Raw genomic sequence first — 22,203 nt, forward strand, 5'->3', positions numbered from 1 at the left:
TTTAAAGGGGAAAAAGAGAAAGGCGGCTTGATGAGGGATGTCCTTCTGCACATGTTTCTCATTGATGAATAAAACACTGCTGGGCCAATGGCCAATGAGGCAGGAAGATAGGCAGGATTATGAAAGGAGGAGATGTTTGGGGAAGGTAGGCAGCACAGCCTGCCAGCATCAGTCGCCATGTAGCAGGCAAAGGAGTTTCAGGTCTGGCATTCTCTGATAAACCAAGATCATATGTAAATACATAGTTTAACAGAAATGAGCTAATGATTAAGACAGAGCCAGCCAATAAGAAGCCCAAGCCACAGGCCAACAGTTTTATAATTAAGTCTTGTGTGTTTATTTGGGGCTCTCAAGGATGGCGGGACCCTGCTGGGATGAAGAACCACTCATTACAGCGGCTGAATGCCAGCATCCTGGTCCTGCCTTCCGATCTGTTCAGATGCGAGCAGTCTGCCTCACATTCCCACCATCCTAGGCCATAGCTGCTTCCTTCACATGGCTTTCCTGCCATGATGGAGTCTATCCTCTTAGACTGTGAGCCAAAATAATCCCTTCCTCCAATGAATTGCTTCCTGTCAAATATTTGGTTACAGCAACGAGGACTCAGAGCACAGAGTCCCCCTATCTGGCCTTTGTCCTACACTGGATGACCCACAATCCCAGGAGGCCATGTTTCAGAGAAGGTACAGAGCACCAGGCTGCATTAATGTCCTCCCCTGTGGGTTTCTCAAGTAGCTGACTGCACAAGCAGTCCCGAGGAGGAGGACCAAATGTGGACAGGATGTGGTTGGGAGGAGGGAGGTAATGGCAGGCCTGTTGAGGGAAAGGGAAGGTGCCAATTGAGATGAAAGTGGAGGGTGGTGGTAGGTTCCCCACTACCTGAGAGACTCTGATCCCCTTTCATTCTAACTGACCATGGTGCAAAAGGTGAGGGTTAGTAATGGCTCGTCGCTAGAGTAGCAGATCTGCAGAGGCGGTTACAAGCTGGGTGGCAAGGCAGGATGAATGAGGAAATAAACTAAAATTAGAAAGACATTACCCGCCCTGATGATGGCTTTTTATGGAAATTCCTGAGTACACAGGGAAACTTACCATGGGAATTTCCTTGTTATTAGGCCTGTATAATTCAGCAGGGGAGCCAGTGGGCACACGAGGAAAGTGAAGGTGGCCGTGCCTGGGATGAGTGAGGGTCAGTTTTAATGTGAACAGCACAGGGTCAGGACTGGGATGTTTTGAGAAGTTCATCAAGGAGGCATTGTTGGAGGGGATGGTCATATTGTATGTATGCCTCAGGATTTAGAGAGTTTGTAAGGGGGCGTCTTTAAGTTCAACATGTCTCAAATGAGAAGGGGTCAATGAGTGTTTAGGGACTCTTAAATTTAAAGATTATTCAATAGCTCTTTCTATAAATTCATACATGAAACTGCCACAGAATGAAAAGAAAAATGTACCAAAAATCCACTGTGACATAGCACTAAAAAAAGCTTGAGAGAGAAAGAGAGAGAGAGAGAGAGAGAGAGAGAGAGAGAGAGAGAAAGGACATTTAGCTCCCTATATAAGAGCATAGGCCACCTAAACATGACCTCATGAATTCATCCAAAGAGGTAGTCCCCATCAACCCGCAGCCTGTAATTTTAAGTAAGAAAAGCAGAAATGTAACAGTTTGGGGACTATCTGTGAGTCTGTTTGGTCAGCATGACATGAGGCAGGGGTCTCTGAATGAAAAGCCCTCCATGAGCCAGAGCATCTCGGCCCACTACTGATCCCCCAACCTCAGCGTGAAAGAAAGTCACAGTTCTGCTTGATTCTTCTTTGGTTTACCTCATGACCTCCTGAGCCGGATGTTCAGGGTCCCCTCCCCAGTCCTTGGACAGTTTGTTATGGAGATTTGGTGCAGGCCCACATTTTCCTACCTGAGTTGCCCTGGCTAGGAAGGGCTAAGTTCTGCATGGGGCCCACTTAGCTCAATACTTTTTTCTCTGTCTAATGAGACCCTGGGGGAAGACACAGAAAAGAGGCAGATGTAGGAACTGTCCTCTGCTCCACTCTGGCCCCTAACAGACAGGGGAACGCTGACTGAACAGATACCACCTGGAGTTCGTTTGTATTGGACAACTTTACAGCAAGTAAAGCCAGAGAGGAGGTAAAGGTTATCTCTAAAATTAAGCCACAGTGCTGAGAATAAGTGACTCATCAGTGCTCAGCCCAAAATACATAGCTACCACCCACTCCAAGGTCCAGCAAACACTTCTGAAGAGGGATGGAAAAAAATGTGAGAGCTTGAGGATGCAGGGAGGTACGCTGTGAAAGCTGGCTAACTTCTAGGCCTGGCATGGCTGCTATGCCTGGAAACTCACAGCATCCCAGCAGCAGAGGAGATTGCCTGCAAAAGTTCTATACAAGTCTGGGCCATCAACACTCCATCACTCGTGGGGGAAGGGCTCATAAGTTTTCCACCCTTCTCTAAGGAGCAAAAGGCCCTTAATGGTGGCTGGGAAAGGAGGAGGCATATTTGTCAGTAGTTGGCCACTGGTAAGCTACGCTTATTCAAGCAGATACACCCTCCCCCCATGCTCATGAAAGCAGCCATAATTAAAGACAGCAAGTGATGCATTGGTCACACTCATGTACCCAAAGGTGTGAAAGTAGGAGAAGGACTTTCTGGGAAAGAGTTTGTCGGGTAAAAGGGGTTAAGAGATGGAAATGGGGGAAATTATATTCTGGATGTATACGAGCTTCACTTGGTTGAGACCAAGAGGCAGAGAAGTGATTTTTCCAGAGTTTATAAACAAGGTGGGAAGCCTCACACAGAAATGCAGTGAAGTATGGGGCTTGTGGAGGTATATGCTAAGTACTATGGGAAGGCATGGGATGGTCTCAGGGGTCTTCCAAGAGGAAGGTCATAACCACAGGATGGAGTTCAGTGGGGGAGGACTTAGGCCAACACAGGCTCAGGTTTATAGCATTGGTCAGCACGGTTGGAGCCTGTGTCTAGCAAGAAGCACAAGCTGATGTGACAGAGTGGCTGTGCTTGGCACAGGACAGCCACTCTAAGTGGCTGGCCTATCATGGTAAGGTGAACAGGTGGAAGTGGGTAGACAATAACCAGAATCCCTTGCTCACACTTCCCTGGACTACACAGTGCCAACTTGACAGGTTCTAAGATGTCCCAGCCTACATAGTCAAAAATATTTTCTAAAATTTTAAGTTCTTTTTTAAAAAATATTTATTTATTTATTTATTTGCATTGGTATTTTGCCCACATGTATGTCTGTGCAAGAGTATCCCTTGGAAACAGAGTTACAGACAGTTGTGACCTGCCATATGAGTCTACAGTGTCAGCCAGCATGCTGTGGGCATCACTGGAAACAAGCAAGTTAAGGGCAAGACTCTTGCCCAGAGAATTATTGTGTGGAGTGAGCACACAAAAGGGCAGAGGCGGCTTCCTGATGTGGGTGAAGAAAAGTGATGAGAAGAGGAAGCCACAGAGAGGGAGAGGACACGTGGGTTCAGCTGGAGCTTCAGCCTGCTCCACCCAGGGAAGCAGTTTGGACTGACAGGAGGGAGTAAGCTGCTAGAGCCCATCCCATACAAAGTCATGACCTAATCTACAAAAAGTAAAGGGCCTGGACTGTGATGTGCTTTTCCTAAAACAAAATAAATTTAGAAAAAGCTTTGGCTTGAAACTCTGAACTATTCACTTGGACTCATGTACACAATCTGCCAGTAAAACTTGTTCTGTGGTCATGGCAAGGGCAGTGCCAAGTCATCATGTCGAATCTGTCACCTTGGGGGACAATTAGCTGCTTCTCCATATCTGAAGCTTATCTGACTTCTCTTTGCAGTCATCCTTTACTCACCACTTGTCTTTCTCAAGACAGGGTCTCACACAGTGTCCCAGGCTAGCCCATAAATCGCTATACATTAATAGCTAGGTAGCTCAGGCTGGCCATTCTTACAGCGGTGCTGAGGATAGGCAAGGACCCTGGTGTGTATGCTGTTTTTCCATATTTCTTGCATTAGTTAAGGCCTTGGCATCCTTCTGAGCCCACCAGGAGCTCTTCCTGCAGCTTGGTGCCCCTTTTCCTTCTCAGAGTCTTTATAAACTTTTGTAGCACTTTTAGAATGGCTGCTGAAAATCAATTCTTCTCACTCCCCATTAGCACTAGCAAATTCCATGCTCAGGAAGACGGCTGCAAAAAGGCATCTCAGCCTGCAAAGCCCCCAGAAAACACAAGATCCTGTAATATCTAGCACAGGAAGGCTGTAGACACAACCCCAATGCTTCAGTGGACTACAGAGTACTTTTTACTAGCAAATCCCTTTATACATTTAAAATCAAATTTGATGTATCAGAATTAAATTTTCACATGGTATTCTAGGGAATACATCTTTAATATAGATCAAGCAGTGTGCTGATTCTTTTATTAACCACTGGCAATAAAACAGAGTAGAAAAAGTAATTCAGAGTTTCAAAAGCAGCCTTTTATGGCATGCAGTATATATTTCACTTTGAATATAGACGCTATAATCAAACTACTTCTACTATGGCCAGTGAGAGGACTTGGGTAAAGGTGCTAGCCATCAAGCCTGACAATTGGAGTTTGATATCTGGTACCTATGCGGTAAAGGAGAGAACTGACTCCTATTAATTGTCCTCTGCCTTCCACTCATGAGCCATGACAGGTGTACGTGTGTGTGTGTGTGTGTGTGTGTGTGTGTGTGTGTGTGTGTGTATGGGCACACCACATGTGTGCCGCACACACACCATACACACTGATAAAGCAATAAGGAATAAAATGTAGAAGGTCTTTCCTCTAAATTCCAGCACTGTTCCCCATCAACTGTGTTACCCTGGGTTCAACGATTAATTTCCCAGAATTTCAGTTGCCACAAGAATAAAAGGAGGGAGGGTTTTAAGGAATGTGTGTCCTAGAGCTGTGGTAAGGACCAGTGGGATAGAAAGAGGTATTCACATTAGCCAACATACACAGCAGCCTTCGTGACAATCAGCAATGAGCAGATAATTGGATAAAAAGGCAGAGTTTATACAAACAATAGAGTTTTACAGGAAAACGGATGAAATTGGACATCACCGTTTTAGAATAAGCCAGACTCAGAAAAAAACAACCACAACCATGCTTTTCTTTATCTCTATCTATCTATGGCATACAAGTAAAAGAGAGGCTATTTAAAATTGATCTACTTTTAAAGTCATGTGTGTGTGAGAGAGAATAGGTTTGCCCTCATGAGTACAGGTGCATATGCAGGCCAGAAGAAGGCACTAGAACACCGGTGGCAGAGTTCTAAGCATTTGTGAGCCACCCTGACAGAGATGCTGGGAACTGAATTGTGTCCTTCACAAGAACATTTCTCTAACTCTCAACCACTGAGCCATCTTTTCAGCCCAAAGAGAGACTCTGTAGGAAAAGGGAGGGAACCAGTAGGAGGCAGACCAGGGGCAAAAGAATGCAGTGTGTGTGTGTGTGTGTGTGTGTGTGTGTGTGTGTGTGTGAGAGAGAGAGAGAGAGAGAGAGAGAGAGAGAGAGACAGAGACAGAGACAGAGAGAGAGAAAGACAGAGAAAGAGAGAAAGCATAAACAAAGTATATGATAATTCAGAAAAATGCTATTGTGAAACTCATCATTTTGCATAACAAAATTATGGTAGGAAATAAAAAGCTGTTAATGCAATATCTAGTATGTAGAAAATGCTTGAGTTAGCTACCACTTAACATTATTCTTAAGATTTCTCTGGTCCTCACCAAACATGAAGAAAAAGAAGAGCAGGCATGGTGGACAGGTACAGCACTCTGAAGATAAAGGAAGGAAGGTCTTGAGCTTAAGACCATTTTAGCACTATAGTGAGTACGCGGCAGGTATGGGCTACGTGAGACCCAGACTCAAAAAAGGAAAAAAAGAAAGAAGAGAGAAAATCAGAATGAAGAACTGAAGGGTGGTCTGGGATTATCACTATGGAATTTGATGTCTGTAGAAGACAAGATGTGGTGTCAGTTCTGGGGATGAATCCAGTGTCTCAGGGATGCTAGACAAGGGCTTTCCCACTGAGCTACACTGCTCACTCCTATCTTCTTTTATTACATGCTAGGGGATACTTTCTCTGTGATTTTGGTCTACTTACTTGGGGAGAATAAACCTCAGTCCTGGGTTTGAGGGGCTGACATATGGCATATGCCAGTGACAACACACAGCTATGTGTCCCTCCCTCCCTCCCTTCCTCCCTCCCTTTCTCCCTCCTTCCCTACCCACCTATCTCCCTCCCTCCCTTCTCTCTCCTTCTCCCCTCTTCTTCCAAGAAGGCAAGCCTGGAGCTGCTAGTGACCATTTTTGTCAGTCACAGGGAATGGCTTCCCAAGCAGGAAGGTGATGACAGCACACAGCCATTTTGTGAAGAAAAAGGAACACAAGCCCTGTGAGTCAGTGACACACGTGGATCTTTCGGTGATATGTGCCGACTCAGCACATATCTGTCACTTTCATTCAAGTGACATTCGGGCTTCACAGCTCTATTTTCTACATACAAAAATCCAAGGTTCTTAACATCTCTTGCAACTTACAACAGGATTATGGATGGGGTGGTGACTGGCATTTTGCTCCACACCCTTGGAGGACACTGGCCATATCTCAGGCACTTCCACTGGGTAGCATCTTGCCTAGTATTTCTAATAAATCCACAAGCTCCATGGTGAGAGCTGAACATGGGTATCAAAGTTGTCAAGAAATCAGGTGAGGAGAAGAGGCAGACTTGAACTGCAGACTTGCTTCCACAGGAAGGGATTGCTGGCATGACCTGCTGATCCTTTTGGGTGTTGGTGTGCTTAGGTGTCAATCACGTGAAACCAATCCCCAAGATCCTTTTTCAGTTCTACCATTCCAAAAGCTTCTATTACTCCTGGACTCCCCTTCATTATGTATGGTGTGGGATGATTGATTACAACTCTCATATTTGTCTGCTTCCTTCTGTTTCAGCTTTAAAAATATTAGACTCTCAATTTCTGTATACCAAGTACTTACTTCATCTCCAATTTTCTCTAAGAAAAATATATTTATTTTGGTGTAGTTGAACATAATGATTCCATTTTCTTCCCATTTCTATATTTTCAAATCTAATTAAGGTGATAAGTTCCTTGAGAGTTGAAGCTGGGGTTTTCCTGTGGATATAAACATTATTTTTTTTTTTAATTGCCAACTAAGCTGCCAATTTTGACAGGGAAGCCGGATATGGGTTTTAATTAATACAAGCAGGAAACTGGTCTTCAAGCCACACAAAATAAATAGGAAACTACTGATTTTCCCCAAGTTCACATCTGACTTATAATCTGAGTTGACATCTTCCCAGAGAAATTCATGTGACCTCCATGGCAACAGGACCAGTGACCTGTCAAGTGTTACCCAGGTAAATAATATGGCATGGGTGTCAAACCAAAAAAAAGAACATCGGGTGAACCTCCAGGTGTCACTTATGTAAATAGTGTGGTCATTTCCGGTTAGCAGGCTTTTCCCAGCAGGGGTGAAAGGTCAGTCCTAAGATAACTGAGCATCAGCCTCACAGCTCTACATTTCCTGCTCTCTAGTTACTCCCTAGCTCAGGGTTCTGGATAGATCAAGTGGCTGGATAAAGAGTGTCCACATGATCTGTTCCCCATAGAAAGAGCTGCCAGAGGGAACGGTGCACACACAACTCTTTACACTGGCTGTCCAGCCTATACTTATTCCTGGGGACTCACGTATGAACATGAGTCCCATTAGCACCAAGGGACATCATGTGGAGGCAGAGGGCATAGGTTTGGCTGGCATGCCGCCCAAAGCTGCTGTCAAGAGCTTGCTTTCTGTCATCTGCTTTTCCATTAATTAGAAGGCCCACTTTTTCCTACAAGTTATTTCTCATTGTGCTTACATAGTTTCTTGTCCACATGCGTTGGAAATGATCTGTCCCAATGTTCTAAGAATGAGTTTTGAATTGTCTCTCTTGGGACTGGTCTAGGTACATGCAGTAAACTGAGCACTATGGCTGGGCTGGACAGTTAGCTGGCATAAGATTACCTGTGTTAACCACAATCCCAAAGAATAGAACCCCCCAAGCAATGAGGTATCAGTAGCAGAAGAAGCCAGGCACCCTTGGAGTAGTGCTACTAGCCACTGGCGCTCCTTTCCTTAGTCCAGGCTTCTCCTTAGGGCTATATTTCCTGGATCAAATTTCCAACAAAAGCACAGCTCTTCTGATGCACAGTAAAATCACATATAGGTACCTGGCTTCTTGTCCCATGTTTTTGGAGGACAGAGGCATCCCGGGGTCTCTGACTAGCATCTTGCCGAGTGACTCATCTACAGTGAGTCTTCAACATACTCTAGGATGATGATAGGAATGATAAAGTAGCAATGCCATCCATATCTCACTTGGGACACATGCCTGGGACATCTTAGGCCTGCTGCCCAGGTCATTTACCTGGGACACATCCCTATGGTTTTTTGTTTGTTTGTTTGTTTGTTTTTGCTTTTTTTTTTCAGCATACTACCCAAGCCATTCACCTGGAATACATCCTAATGATGTGTTAGGCTTGCTGGCTTTTCTGTGTAAAAGCATCAACAAGAAAATATAATTAAAAAATCTGTATCTATGACATTCCTTTACATTAATACATAGACAGTCAGCTCCCTGTTATCAGATGTATATGACCCAATAAGCAATTTTTAATTTATTTAAAGATTTTTTTAAATTATTCTTGTTGGGAAGGAATGGCTTAGAAGAGAAAAGCTAACCCAACTTGAGAAAAATGTCAGTGTCCCCAACGCCCAAATGTTCCTTCTAAAACAAATGTATACCACATCTCCCATCTACAAACAGACAATTCATACTTCACTAGCATTCTAACTTTTCATCTCATTCATCCGCATACAGAAGCCCTTATTCCCTGTCAGGATGGGGGTAGAGAGAAGTGCATGGCTGCAATGGCTATCAGCTCTGGAGCCCTACTGAGTCAGGAACCCCTCTAGAACATGCAGCTACAACACCTATGACCTGGTTTTCACCAGCTATCATTCAAGCTTGATTAGGAAATCTTCATGGTTACCTCATTTTCATGTTATCTCTGTTTACACCTGGCCATGACAGCACCCCGTTAGTGCCCCATCTGAATGTCACATGTTAACATTCTTCATGATTTGACCCTAGAAGCTGAGCAAATACACTTACAGATAAGGTACACAGGGGAGCGCTCATGCTTGAGATCCCAGTTACACTCTTTGAACATTCTTTCAGATAAGGTACACGGGGGAGCGCTCATGCTTGAGACCCCACTTACACTCTTTGGACATTCCCACTTCAAAGCACTTCTGCAGACGACAGTACTGACATCGGTTCCTGGTGACTTTGTTAATAACACAGTTCTTATCTCGGTGGCAAGTGTAGATCATGTTCTTCTGAATACTTCGGCGGAAAAAGCCCTGCAAGCAAGAAGATGAGCAGATAAACAGCTAGCTTTAGGAAAGACCAAAACCCATCCCGGGATGCACTGTGGGCTCTGGCTGCTGATAAAGGGATGGCTTCAAAAACCTCAAACCTAGGTCTGGAGAAATGACGTAGCGGCCAAGAGCATGTTTTGCTCTCGCAGAGGACAGAGGTTCTATGCCCAGTACTCACGTCTAGCAGCTCACAATTGACTGTAGTTCCGAAAGGACTCTGACACCTTCTTCTTACCTCTCTCGTTGGTAAGCCTCAAAGACCATTTTAGTGAAAACTAGAGATGACTGTCAGTGTCTTAGTAAAACAAATACCAAGCTGATTTGCTTGGAAAGCATCAGGCAGAACTAGAACCTGTACAGGCTTAGTTAGCTTAACTGGCTCTTTGGCTGGCCAGCTTCAGGGGAACCCATTACTAAGGAAGCCGGAGTCCGAGGCATAATATTTGCCAAAGACATTGTACACATCATGCAAGAGTTAGGACCTTCTAAGTAGTCTTCTACTGGATAGTTTCTGCATTTAGCTCTATATCATAACCGTAAAGATAATGGTTTAATATACAAAGCCAATGTATAATATCCCAAACTAAAAACAATAACAGATTTTTTTAACATCACATCAGAATAGCTTTGTCCAACACAGCAGACACCCCTTTCTCTGAAGATGTTATAGAAAGATGGTAATCTTTTAAAAGTCCAGTTTAAGCATGGAGAATTTCTGCCCAAGGAAAAACAACCCTTGGGAATATTGTTATATTGCCTTGCAGGGGGGGGGGGCATCAGTGAAATCTGCCTCTGATTTGGCAATCATTTCTTTTTGCTTTCAGCAGACATGTTGATGTATCTGTCACCACTTATCATATATCTGTCTACTTCCTCACCTACCACCTATCTACATTTCCCTCATTTCATCCTTTGAACAAGCTTTGCCATCTACTCTCCTCATTAATAAATCAAATTTGTATTTGTTTTTTTCACATGTATTTTCTAAGTGATTTATCATTTTTTTTTTAACTTCTGGAGAATACTTTGATGAGAGCAGCAATATATCCTGAATTGTGCAAAACACTCATGAAAGTAAGCAGGCTTTGGGCTCAAAAGCACGGATCTCGTTTCTTCTCTGTCTCCCAATTCCTACCAGACAGCTTTGAGGACATGGTTAATGGAGGCAGTGTTGCTTGTTCTAATTATTGTGAGGAAGTCGCAGGTGATAAATGCTTCTCTACCATCTTTGCTCTCTCCTAATTGCCTGGTAGAAAACTGGTGCTTTGAGCATTAAAAGTGTGGAGCTCTACCCTACCAGTTGCTGTGGGATTTACAGCCACTCTACAGCCATTCTCCTGAATGTAGGAAATATGTTGAGCAGAGCACAAGTCTCCCCGTGTGAGCACAACCTTGCCTGTAGTCAATTACCACTGCAGGAGCCCAACTAACAACCTCCAGTGCTCAACTCAAGAGCCAAGAGCACTCATGGAATGCACGTTGTTTAGGCTTTTCACATGTGTGCCCTAGGAGTCTAGAATCTAAATAAACACATTGTTGCTGGCATGGGTTAACTGTAAATGCCTAGAAATCTGGTTTGCGATTGGCATGCTGTCAGTAGCCCAGACACATACATTTTCCAGGTAAACATGGTTTATTTTTCCACCTCTGGTGCTGCAAGAATGCTCAGAATATAAAACAAGAGGTTACAAGTATCCTTGAACCTGAGAAGTGTGGCTTCTGAGTCAGAACACCCTTTTCAGAACCCTGCGTGGGATCACTGGTTCCCAGAGGTATCAACTCAACATAAAAAAAAAAAAAAAAAAAAAACACTCTTTCATTGCTCCCAGACCAGGAAGAACATGATGGAAGGAGATAGTCTTTGTGTGTGAGAGGAACAAAAGAGTCAGGGAGATACAGGTGCCCTTTCCCTTTATTTCAAACCAAATATTCAGTTCAGCAAATGTTTAGTGACTATGGAGCAAGGAAAACAACACTAGGACATTCAAGGGAAACGAGAGAACCACAGAACCTTATACATCACTAATTACCCATCAGTGTGGCTCACAAACAGTGACAGAAACTAAATACGACTTATTGGTTTTCCAGATCAGGCTTTGGCTGGGTGTCAGCAGGGTCTCAGTTTCAGGAAATCATCCCCAGCATGGCAGACCCCTTGCTGACTATGATACATGCTGGGAGGTATTTTGATCTGTGTGTTGAGTAAACAGAGACTGTCTGTGATTCACATGGAGTTTTGTGTCACCCACATCTCCACCTTCCCTTACTGCCAGCCTCCGGTGTGGCATAAACTTCACCCGTGCTAGAGACCTCAGCTTCTGGTAATGTATGTGAATGAGGGCAGAGGCCCAGGCAACTGATGCTTTAATGATTTCCTAGAGGCTGACTTCCCACTTACTTTAATGTTGCTTAAGATGGAATTGTTTTATCTCTGGCCTGACTGGGAAGCCAGCACCATAAACATAGAATATCCAGTGAGCCAATATTCAGAGTGAGCCAATATTCAGATGGAAACTCATACCCCATGGTTAGTAAGTCTACAGAAGGTATGGTGCCCTAATCATCCTATTCCTTTATGAAATGGGATCTGAGTGAATACCAGGGGCACATCAACATTTACTGAAGTTTTTTTTTTTTTAATTTTTGAGGAATTCTGAGGCAACACATGCTTCTTATGTGATTCAATGTGATTTAAAACCACATTTATGTCTAACTCAAAATGAAAGACCTCATATGATTGGACTTGGATTTAAAACATGGGGGCTTTAGAAGTCCACATATAATAGTTCTTGAAGCAAGTAAATGGTAGACATCTATAGAGAAAATACCAAAAAAGCTGAACATGAGAAGATGAAGGACCTGGTTACATCTGGAGAAAGTAGAGGTTAGATACAGTAGAGAGGATGCCCTGCTTTGGGAGCCAAGGCCCTGCCAGTAACTTCCTCACTGTCCCTGTGACCTAAGCAAGTCACAGCCTTGTACAGCTGGGCTCTCAGCCCTTCAGCCAGAGACTGGAGGATGTACTGCCATGGTCTCCTCCAGCTGCCCCATCCTGGGTTACAAATGCATCACTGTACCAGAGACGACTTTCACCAGTGTGAGCAAGAGTGGTGGATTCTATACTAGCTAGAAGCTTAAAGGACACCAAGCACTCCAGTGTCATTTGTTAACCACAGTGAGAGTGCTCAAAACCTGCTAGATGATTTCCATCTCACCGGTGGGCTATGGAAGACCATCGTTCTGACTCACTTCTATTATCTGCAGTGTGGAAACTACTTAAAACAAAAGATAGTCAAATACCCTCCTATACTCCCATATCTAAAATGACAAATTCCCTTAGTGGACCAAGTAGCTTGAACTTGCTTACCCACAAATAACGTGGAAATGAATACCAGTCTCCTCTCTTCATATTTTGCCATGTGAAGTTGGGCCACCTTCTCTCTTCAGGCATTTCCGTATCGTGGCTCCAGAGCCCCCATCCATAGGCCTTGCCTTTCCTCTCTGCCTTCAGAGGCTGTCATGGTTAACAGTGCTCACTGTCTCCAACAGAGGCTGTTTTAAACTTGTCTACAGTTGTGAAGTAAGCTTTAGTTCAGTCTGTACAGATCTGAGTTCTGAGTCTACCACTCTGTGACCCTTGTCAAGGCCTCAGTTAATTCTGAACTGGCTACTGCCTCATCTGTGAACAAGACTTAGGCGAACATTGAATCAACCACAGCACATGTCCCATTTAACAAGAGCTTGCTGAGTGATAGATCACTCTTGTTATTAGGAAACCCTGTTTCCTTATGGGAGAACTCTCTCTCTCTCTCTCTCTCTCTCTCTCTCTCTCTCTCTCTCTCTCTCTCTCTCTCTCTCACACACACACACACACACACATTGCAATTAAAATATGGATTCTCAAAATCCTCAAATTGGAAAGAGCAGCACTGCCAATCTTTGCATTCTTAGGGATGCACTTAGGGAAGCAGTTGCAGGAGCTGCTTCTGTGTTCATTCACCAGTCCCTGATCCAGTAACTTCATGTCAATCAGCTGGCGTGGATGGTGAGGCTATGTGTGTCCCAGTTATTTCTCGGTCTGTGTTGTGGGTTGAATAAAGAATGTTCCCTATGGATTTGTATGTTTGAACACTTGGTCCCCATCTGGTGGTGCTCTTTGGAAAGGCTCTGGACGCTCTAGTGAGAGAAGCCATGGTGAAAGAAGTATGTCACTAGGGCAGGCTTGGGACTTGCACAGCCAGGCCCCACTTCATCTTCTCTGGATGCTTTCTGAGCATAGACTCAGTGTGACCGGCCTCTTGTTTCTGTTGCCATGACTCCCTTGCCTTACTTAGCCATGTTTCCCCACCATGATGGACTATATCCCTCTGGAGCTATAGGCCACAACAAACCCTTTCTCCCTTGTTGTCTGGGTACTTTGTCGCAGCAGCAAACAAACAAAACAAAAATAATAAGACAATCTACAAGAAATTATGACAAGTGATGTCTGTTAAAGGTGCTACAGAGCCTGTGGTAAGACCCTTACATAGGACCGCAGCTAAGACACTGAGTATGGTAAGAACTTTAGGAGGAGCAGGTCATGAGAAAGAGCGGCCTGGTATTCAGCACGTAGTTGGTAATAATAAAATTCTGACTGAGTAAATGAAAGCAATGGGATCCTAATAAACTGGAGGGGCACGCCACTTTATCTGGGCTCTGGAGAAGGGGTAGGGTGTGAGTAGCAGGTATTCTCCCGGAGCACTCTCTGGAGCAGCAGGCATGGGGTGGGAGCACAGTGTGAATGGCAGGAGACAGTAGAAAAGGGGTGGGTGTTCAGGCTTGAGCAGGCCTTGAAGGCCTGCCAAGCATGGACTAGAGAGGCACTGTATTCTTCCATGCACAGAGGCCAGGATCAGACTTATGGCTTGCTAAAACTGCTGAGGGAATTGGGAGTTGGTGACTTCAGCATACAGTTATTTTTTTTTTTCATTAAGTGACTGTTGGGATCTGGGCACCAAAACACGTATCTAATACCTGAGCTGGCCTTGGCTGGTCAGACCACAGCTAGGAAATTCTTACTCAGAGGTAGTGGTGCCATCACTGGCTTGAGTTTGATCAACACACATAATTGCTTGTGAAGAATGACACTGTGCTATTCTGAGAGTGAGCTGTTGCTAGCTTTGCTGCTGACAAACCTGGCTTAGATGTGTGGTATACATTATGATGGCTTAAGAATGGCACTAAGCAAAACCTTTATTTTTTGTTTTTCGGAAAGGCAGTCTAGTACTGGATCAGGAAAATGTCACCCACAAAGTACGGGACACTATGGTGGTTGGTTTTATTTGTTAACTGGATCCACCCCACAGTCTCCTGGGAAGAGGCCTCAGTGAGAGATTGTCTAGACCAGGCACGTCTGTAGGGGGTTGTCTTGACTGTTAACAGATCTGGGAAGACTCAGGCCACTGTGGGTAATACCATTCCCTAGCCGAGGGACCTGAACTAAGTGTGGCGAATGTGCTGAGCACTAAACATCCATGAAATCATGTCGCCATCCTTGACTATGGGCGTGGTATGATTAGCTGTTTTATGTTCTTGCTGTCTTGACTTCCCTGAAATGATGAACTGTTATGAGACTGTCAGCTGAAATAAGCCTTTATCCCCTGGGTTCCTTCTTGTCACAGCATTTTATCACAGCAACAGAAATGAAGTAGAACAAACTCGGGCGTGTGAGCTGAGCTGTGGCCCAGTTAATTTCTATACCATGTGAAGTCCAAAGGAAAAGGAAAGATCCAGGAACCATGTGTATTTTGTTCTGTCATTAAAAGGAAAAGATTCCAAGTCCATCTCAATCCAAGAGTAATAGGGTGTCCACCCAGGTCATGTATGGGTTGCTAAGGGCAACAGGCAACGGTTCCTATTCCCAGACCTGCCACCAGCAGGAGGGTACTGTGGAATAATCCCCTGGCCACTGTGGGAAGCAAGGTTTCAAGACCAGGAAGCATGTTGCTTTAAACAAACGGAAAACACAGTCGGTGGGTGAAAGCCCATTTATGACAGCATCTGGGCAGGGATTCACCCGAAGACCTATCCACTCCTCTGAAAACATGTGAGAGGGAGGAGGAGAGAGGAAAATGGAGTTTCCTTTTGAGGCAGTGGGCATGGATCTCAGGCAAAGACGCCAAGCCAGCCAGTGTTGGAATTGCCTGTGGCTAGAAGACAGAATAACACAGGATCTGATCCCTGTTCCACAGAAGAAAGCACAGTTGTCCCAGAAGGATGGGCTTAGGAATGTTTGCTTATTTTTAAATACATCAATAACTCCCCACCAGGACTTGGTCCCAGGCTGGGAATTTAGTAAACACGAATGGATAGCAAAATGAGGTGAGTGGAAGAGCTCCGTGAGCAGCAGATATGGTTTCTAGAAGTGCAGCTGGTCCACTACTCATGGTGATGGCTCACATATCCTCACAAAGAACTTCTTGTGTAAGTTGCACTTGTCCTCATCTGGCACACTTCACCAGACATGCCTAGAGCACACTTAACATAGAGGAAAACACTACTTTAGAGGCATCCAAAGCTCGTTTTAGGGAAGGCTGTGCTGGCCGACACAGGCAGAACACTGTAGTCTAATGTTTCTGGAAGACCAGATTAAAGCAGTTTCCTTGTCCCTGTCAGGTGAGGGTCCCTAAGTGATCAACTTCCCCTAGGCCAGGGGCCATCACACTCAGTTCCTCTAACCCCCCAGTTAATTAAAACTCACTGTAATTGGATATGAGAAGGCTGCCTCTGCTCTTGGTCAAGAGCCTGAACTTGCATCGGTGGTGAGCAAGGCTCACACTGCTGGAGTCTGACCATCCCAAGAAGGGCACAGAGTTAATGCCTAGGCTCACAATGAAGTTTATTATAGGGCAACAGGATCCAGTTGAAGAAAGGCTGCCGGGTAATTCATTAAAACAAAAGCAAACACCAAACCAAAAAAAAATTTTATGATTAGGAGAGATGACCCAATTGGATCAAATATTTTAAGTTAGGTATAAAAAAGTGCATTTCCCTCAAAGTATGACAATGGGTAATACAATGTTTGTAGATGATGAGGCCTCATGAATGTTTAAGTATCATAATCTTGTTCTAGTGGACACATAGCAGTCTTCAAAGTTTGTGACTAGTCAGAAGTCCGAGCCTGCTTATCAAAACAGCTAATCTTTAAAGGTGGGGTGGGTTGTGAACGTGTGGTCGCATGGTGTCTGTACAGGCTCATGCTGCAGAATGTCTTTAGAGAGACATTTCCAGGGTGTCCTGGGCCTTCTCTCTCCTGAGCTCAGGGCTCCTCTGCCTGACCTTATGGCTGTTAAAAGACTGTGGCTCAGATATAATTAAGTAGAACCCACAGTCATCCTGACTCCCCTGTATTCCCTTGAGATAACTCTGAGAAATTCCATTACCCCAGCAAGGACCAGGAGGGCAAGGCTCTCTCTCAGATGTTGTTCAATGCAGTTTTACTTTGGGCTCTATTTCCTGCCTAGAGGACTCTTGGAGGCCAATGGCAGGGGGAGGAGCAAGCACACTAAACTTTTCCATAGTTGCATAAAGTTTTCTTCCCAAGACTAGGGTAACAAGGTAAAACTCCTGGAGGGTGCAGATGCTTACTAGTGACCTCTGGATGTCCCTGACTCTTCTTGGAAGCCACCCAAATGCAGAATAATTTCAAAAGAAAGCCAAGGATGCAGGGCAGAGCAGCAAATGGATTGTCCCAAGAACTCTAGTACAACAGGGTACCTGTTCTAAAGATGACTCTTGAGAGTTTGACGATGAAGAAAACCTACAGCATAGGGTAAAACACCTTCGAAAATGAAAGAATTTACTGGGTTCACAGAACACTCTTGATTCTGGACTGCAGAATTTACTTTAAACCAACCAAAGACATCTATTTTCTGAATTACATGGGTCAGTTGCTTAGTGTTCTCCCACAGTGCATCCCATAGTTACCCATCTATTGTCAGGCTTTTAAATTAGAACAGGGCAAGAAGCCAGTGACTTTGAAGCTTTTAAGTTTCTCATTATTTTACTGAAAACAAAATGTATATGGCTCTTTAGTTAAAACCAGGAGCCAGAGACTTCCCCCATGCCCCCAAGAGCAAGTGATCCCCTCCCCACCCTCCCATCCCCTAGCATCAGTCATAAAGTTCATCTACACCTAAATTAAAGATTTCAGTCTGGACCTCGAAGGAGGGGGCAAGAATTCTAGGGAAGGAAACAGTGTCAAAATGCACTCTAATGCACTTCAAAACTCTTGGCTAAGGGCATGAACTTTAAACTCCCTAAGTCTGGTGTGCAGTGCTCACCATCAACACAGGCAGGGCTCAGCTCTATCATACAACACTTTCCACAATACTGAACATTGCCATGGAAACCCCACACAGCACATAATTCAAAGCCTTTTCACAGGCACCAATAATTATGATGGACTTACAATGTTTTAGGACATTAAAGAGCAGAATTAGTAGAGGAAAAAAATGACTATCCACAATTTGATAGGCTTCCCCCCTCCTGTCTCAAGTGGATTGTATTTTCCAGGCCAGTTTTGGAGTCTTCCTGGTATCATTTTTCTCCCTGACTTTATACATGATTCCATCTTAAAGCTGAAGTGCAAAAGGAAGAAGTCTGATGCAATGTGAGGGTCAGAAAAGGGAGGCAACTTAAGCATTGACATTTATACCTTCAAAAACTATCCATCACTATCAGTCAACACTACTCTGGCGGAGCAGAATCTCACCACGTTTATCTAGAAAATAAATGCCCTGAGACCCAAAATGGAATCCACCCTTGTGTGGAAAAGCTATGGTGACACTAGGTGACAGTGTGACGTAAGAAGGCATCATCCCATGTCATAGCTCCAAACACTGAGGTGGTCATTGAGAGGGTATAGCATTGCCTGCTCTCATAACCCACAGTGCCTTTGGCCAGGGACACTTGTGTAGGTTGGGCATACCCAGGGAGTTCTTTCTATACTGCATCTTTGTGATCTGTGGAACTCCACAGTGAGGAGTCCTTCTTCTCCTTGTCCTGTTCTCTAGCAGAGAGGAGGGGCAGACACAGACCAGACACACTATTGGAACATTCACAACAGGACACTGCCTTGTATATAACTTTTCCCAAGACAGTTCCCTTGCAGGCAGGGCACCAGTAACTCTAACACTAGCATAGGTAAGGTAAGACGAGCATAGAACATGAACCCAATGAATAAACAAACCCAAATTCTTTTCTTCTTCTTTTTAAATTAATGTTTTAGGTTAACACAAAAACCTGAGTTTCATTATGGCAGCTTCATATAGATATGCCATTATACCTTGTTCTCAACTGGTCTCCTCTCCTACTTCTTTCCCCAGAATGTTCTTAATATAAGGGAAAGGAAAAGGAAGTGGTATTTTAAGCAGCAAAGCTCTAATATCATAAATTCAGGCAGAAATGCTAATTTAGTGATTTATTCCAACTCCCCGTCTCTCTCATCAAATTAGCAGAGAGATGGGCTGGAATTCCACCCACAGGCTCCCTTTCTTGATCTTTAACATTAAAACAGCTACATTATGTCAGCACAAGGCCAGGATTTGAGATCAAATAGGTCCCCAGTGCAAAGGTAAAGTTCTCTTAAACACCACGAACTTGCCTGCAATTAGCACATTAGCATCCCCACCTAAGCACCTGCAACAGAACAAAGTGCTCTTGGAACTACTGTTGTTTCCAAGACCTTCAATTTTACCTTCATGGGTCCTACTCCAGTAAGAAAATTTAGCAGAATACACAGAATTAATTTTTAAGTGTGCTTCTTTGCTTCCCATTCTATCCTATTCTTGCTGATACAGAGTGGCTGTCTCTCACCACAGCGGAGGCCAGGGGTGAAACAGCCCTGGTCATGAAAGAGGCACCTGCCAGTGTGTCAAGCCACTCTCCAGCTTGCAATTAAAGGCCACCTAATGGAGGCAGGGGGAGCTGCTTTATTTTCCCAGACAGAGCCCTTATTTTTAAACTCTCAGCTTCATTTTCAAAAATCGCTGCCTTTAGACAGAAGGAGCAATCTGTCTTTTGTGAAAAGCTGCACATTTCTCCATCTCCCGCATCAAACCGCACTTCCTCCACAGTCCTGCTGCATGAACTTTTGGGCGGTCCAGGACAGGTTTATGAAGAGATGGCAGTCCTGGGGTTAAAGCCTGCTCTAAACATGCCTTATCCCTGTTCCTGGGTAGGAAGGCTCCTCGGGAGTTTTGGGTGCTTCACCCTACTGTTGCTCTCCAGAGATAATGGGCCCAGAAACCCATTCTCACACTCCTGATGGCCTCTAGAAGGGCAGAGGAGGTAACATGCAAGGGTGTGTTTCTTCTCAACCCTGGCTCCAGACATACCAGACTATCGGAACCATGTGCCTATTGTGGAGTTTGGGGATTATTTTCCTTAGATCAAACAAGACAACATTTCTTTGGACATGGTTGGCCTTCTTCCTTGGAACACACACATTCTCAACAAGGATATTTCCATTCAGTTTTCTCCAATGAGTAATTAGGAGATGTTCACAGGCAGGTGAAGAAAAAGAGCTACGCTCCATAAATCACAAGTGAACTCCATGGCCTGGCAAAGGGCTGAGCAGCCTTCTGAGCATGGCTTAGCCAGGCAGCACTGTTTCTAGACTTAAGGAACTTGGAGGGGGCAATTCTCCTGCTGCCAGTGGGAGGTTTTGCAGCTGGACAGATCCCTGCAGTCTGGACAAGCTGTGCTTTCTCGAGGGAGGAGAACAGGTCCTCTGACTTGCCTTAATTCTGTACTGGGAGCCTGTGCATCTCACATCCAATTCCTGTTTGTTTTCAATATCCCCTGAGGCTAATGTGGTAAAGATCAGAGGTGGCTTCTGGAGGCATAAGAGGACTGCACAGGACACCCTGAGAAGCATCACAGATCCCATGACAGTGTCAGGCAGTCACACAAAAGGTAGGCTTCTGCCTTTCCAGGAAAAAAGGAACCCACATACAGGAACCCTTCTGAAAGAGACATGACATAATTTGTAATTTTAAGTTTCCAAATGGCTTTGTATAAGCTTGCTTACTCAAAGCATATCCTTTAATTTTTAATTTTTATCTGCACAGTGCTCCAAAAACTCCCCAATGTGAGTTCTCTCTGCCCATCTTGTTATCTTGATGGGGGAAGGGAAGACTGTCTTGCTAGTCAATTCCACCTTAGGTGTTCTCATTTACAGACTGGAAAAAAATGAGGGAATAAATTATTTACAACCTATTGTATCTACATCTATTTTGTATGCATTCACAACTGGCAAGGGAAACAGACAATTTTTCCCTTTTAATTGTATTGGTATCTTGTCTGTTTTATTGAAAGTAGAAATGGAAGAGGCTGAGGCAGGAAGAGCTAGAGTAAGACATTTAGGGGAAGTAACTGTAATACACCATTAGGAAGAAGCCCAGACTGCTATTTATGTTTTCCATGTGCCTGTCACTGCATCTTCATGGATAAGAGCAGGTTCACCTGCCTTCTCATAAAAGGAGACACAGCCAGGTACGATGACTTTCATCTGTAATCTGTAACTCAGGAGTCTGTGGCAAGAGAAGTACTGTGAGTTCCAGGCCCTGCTCCATCAATGAATGACATAATACTTTCCATCATAGCTAGGTAGCAAAGAGCCACTGTATGTGAGTGAGAAGGGCCTCACCCCAAACTCAGTTATGTCATAGAGCAATAATCAGAGGTGATTCATCAGTGGGTGTGGCTGACCAAATAGAAAGATTTAGAGCAACCAATACATGTGTGTATATATACATATATGTATGTATATATACACATATATGTATATATACACACATGTATAATATTGTCATATATATATATATATTAACACACACACACACACACAATTCATAACCTGTACCAAGAACCTGGTGGAATAGGGCCAATCATAGAATACAGGATTTACAGCTGGCTTTAGTCTAGTTCCTTCTCTTCTGTAAACCTCTAAGACTATCTCCAAGAAAGATACAAGTGCACTGGATATGTCTGTGGGCGGCCCCAAAACACTTCACTCTTGCCGAACTTGAAGGAAGTCTTCAGGAGTTTGCATAGGTGAGTCTATCCTGAGTGGGAGGTATGCACAGAAGATGCCTAGACAGTGGTATGCATGCCATTCATTGTATAAAATGTTTGTGCCAGATCAAACCCAGAGCCATGCTTGCCTTCCAGGAGATATTTGCTCATGGAGTTGGCATAAATCCACCTGCCATGTGCCCCCCAGCAGCTGAGGCGTGAAAGCACTCAGTGGGGTCCACAGAGCTTGGGTGACATCACCCTCTGCCATAGAAACCCTGTACAAAGTACTCAGGTACTCTCCCAATTCCATTCTGAACCCCTCAAACTACCTCCTAGGACCAATGTTTGAGACCTCCACATGTCTGAATGAGAACTTCACTTCTATACATTCTGAGGGACTGACCAGTCAGGTAAGCAAAGACCAGTGGGCAGCACTAAATGTCCCAAATACCAGAGACTTTTTGTACTGAGTCAAAACCCAGCCAACCGACATTGACAAGAGGACACAAAAATAAGCTACATCTTATGTGATATTTATGAGTTTCATTTCCACTCTGTCAAACGTGATTTGTGGCAGCCCACTTCAGAGAAAGGCAGCGCTAGCCAATGCATCGTCTTTCCCTCTGAAGCCCACCCTGCCCCCCACCAGTGTGAGCTTCAA

At 44.3% G+C, this 22,203-nt stretch overlaps 1 protein-coding gene across 3 annotated transcripts in view; it reads right to left on the reverse strand.

Annotated features, from left to right (window-relative positions):
• The window catches only part of Rarb (retinoic acid receptor beta), a 327,357-nt gene that overhangs the window by 64,899 nt on the left and 240,255 nt on the right, over window positions 1–22,203 (reverse strand). For all 3 annotated transcript variants that reach the window (XM_051206800.1, XM_051206801.1, XM_051206803.1), the window contains exon 3: window positions 9,323–9,464. In XM_051206800.1, coding sequence (XP_051062757.1) covers window positions 9,323–9,464 — 142 coding nt within the window. The remainder of the gene's footprint in view (window positions 1–9,322; window positions 9,465–22,203) is intronic.

Source organism: Phodopus roborovskii, unplaced genomic scaffold (genome assembly GCF_943737965.1).
Source record: "Phodopus roborovskii unplaced genomic scaffold, PHOROB, whole genome shotgun sequence".
Taxonomy (NCBI): Eukaryota; Metazoa; Chordata; class Mammalia; order Rodentia; family Cricetidae; genus Phodopus; species Phodopus roborovskii.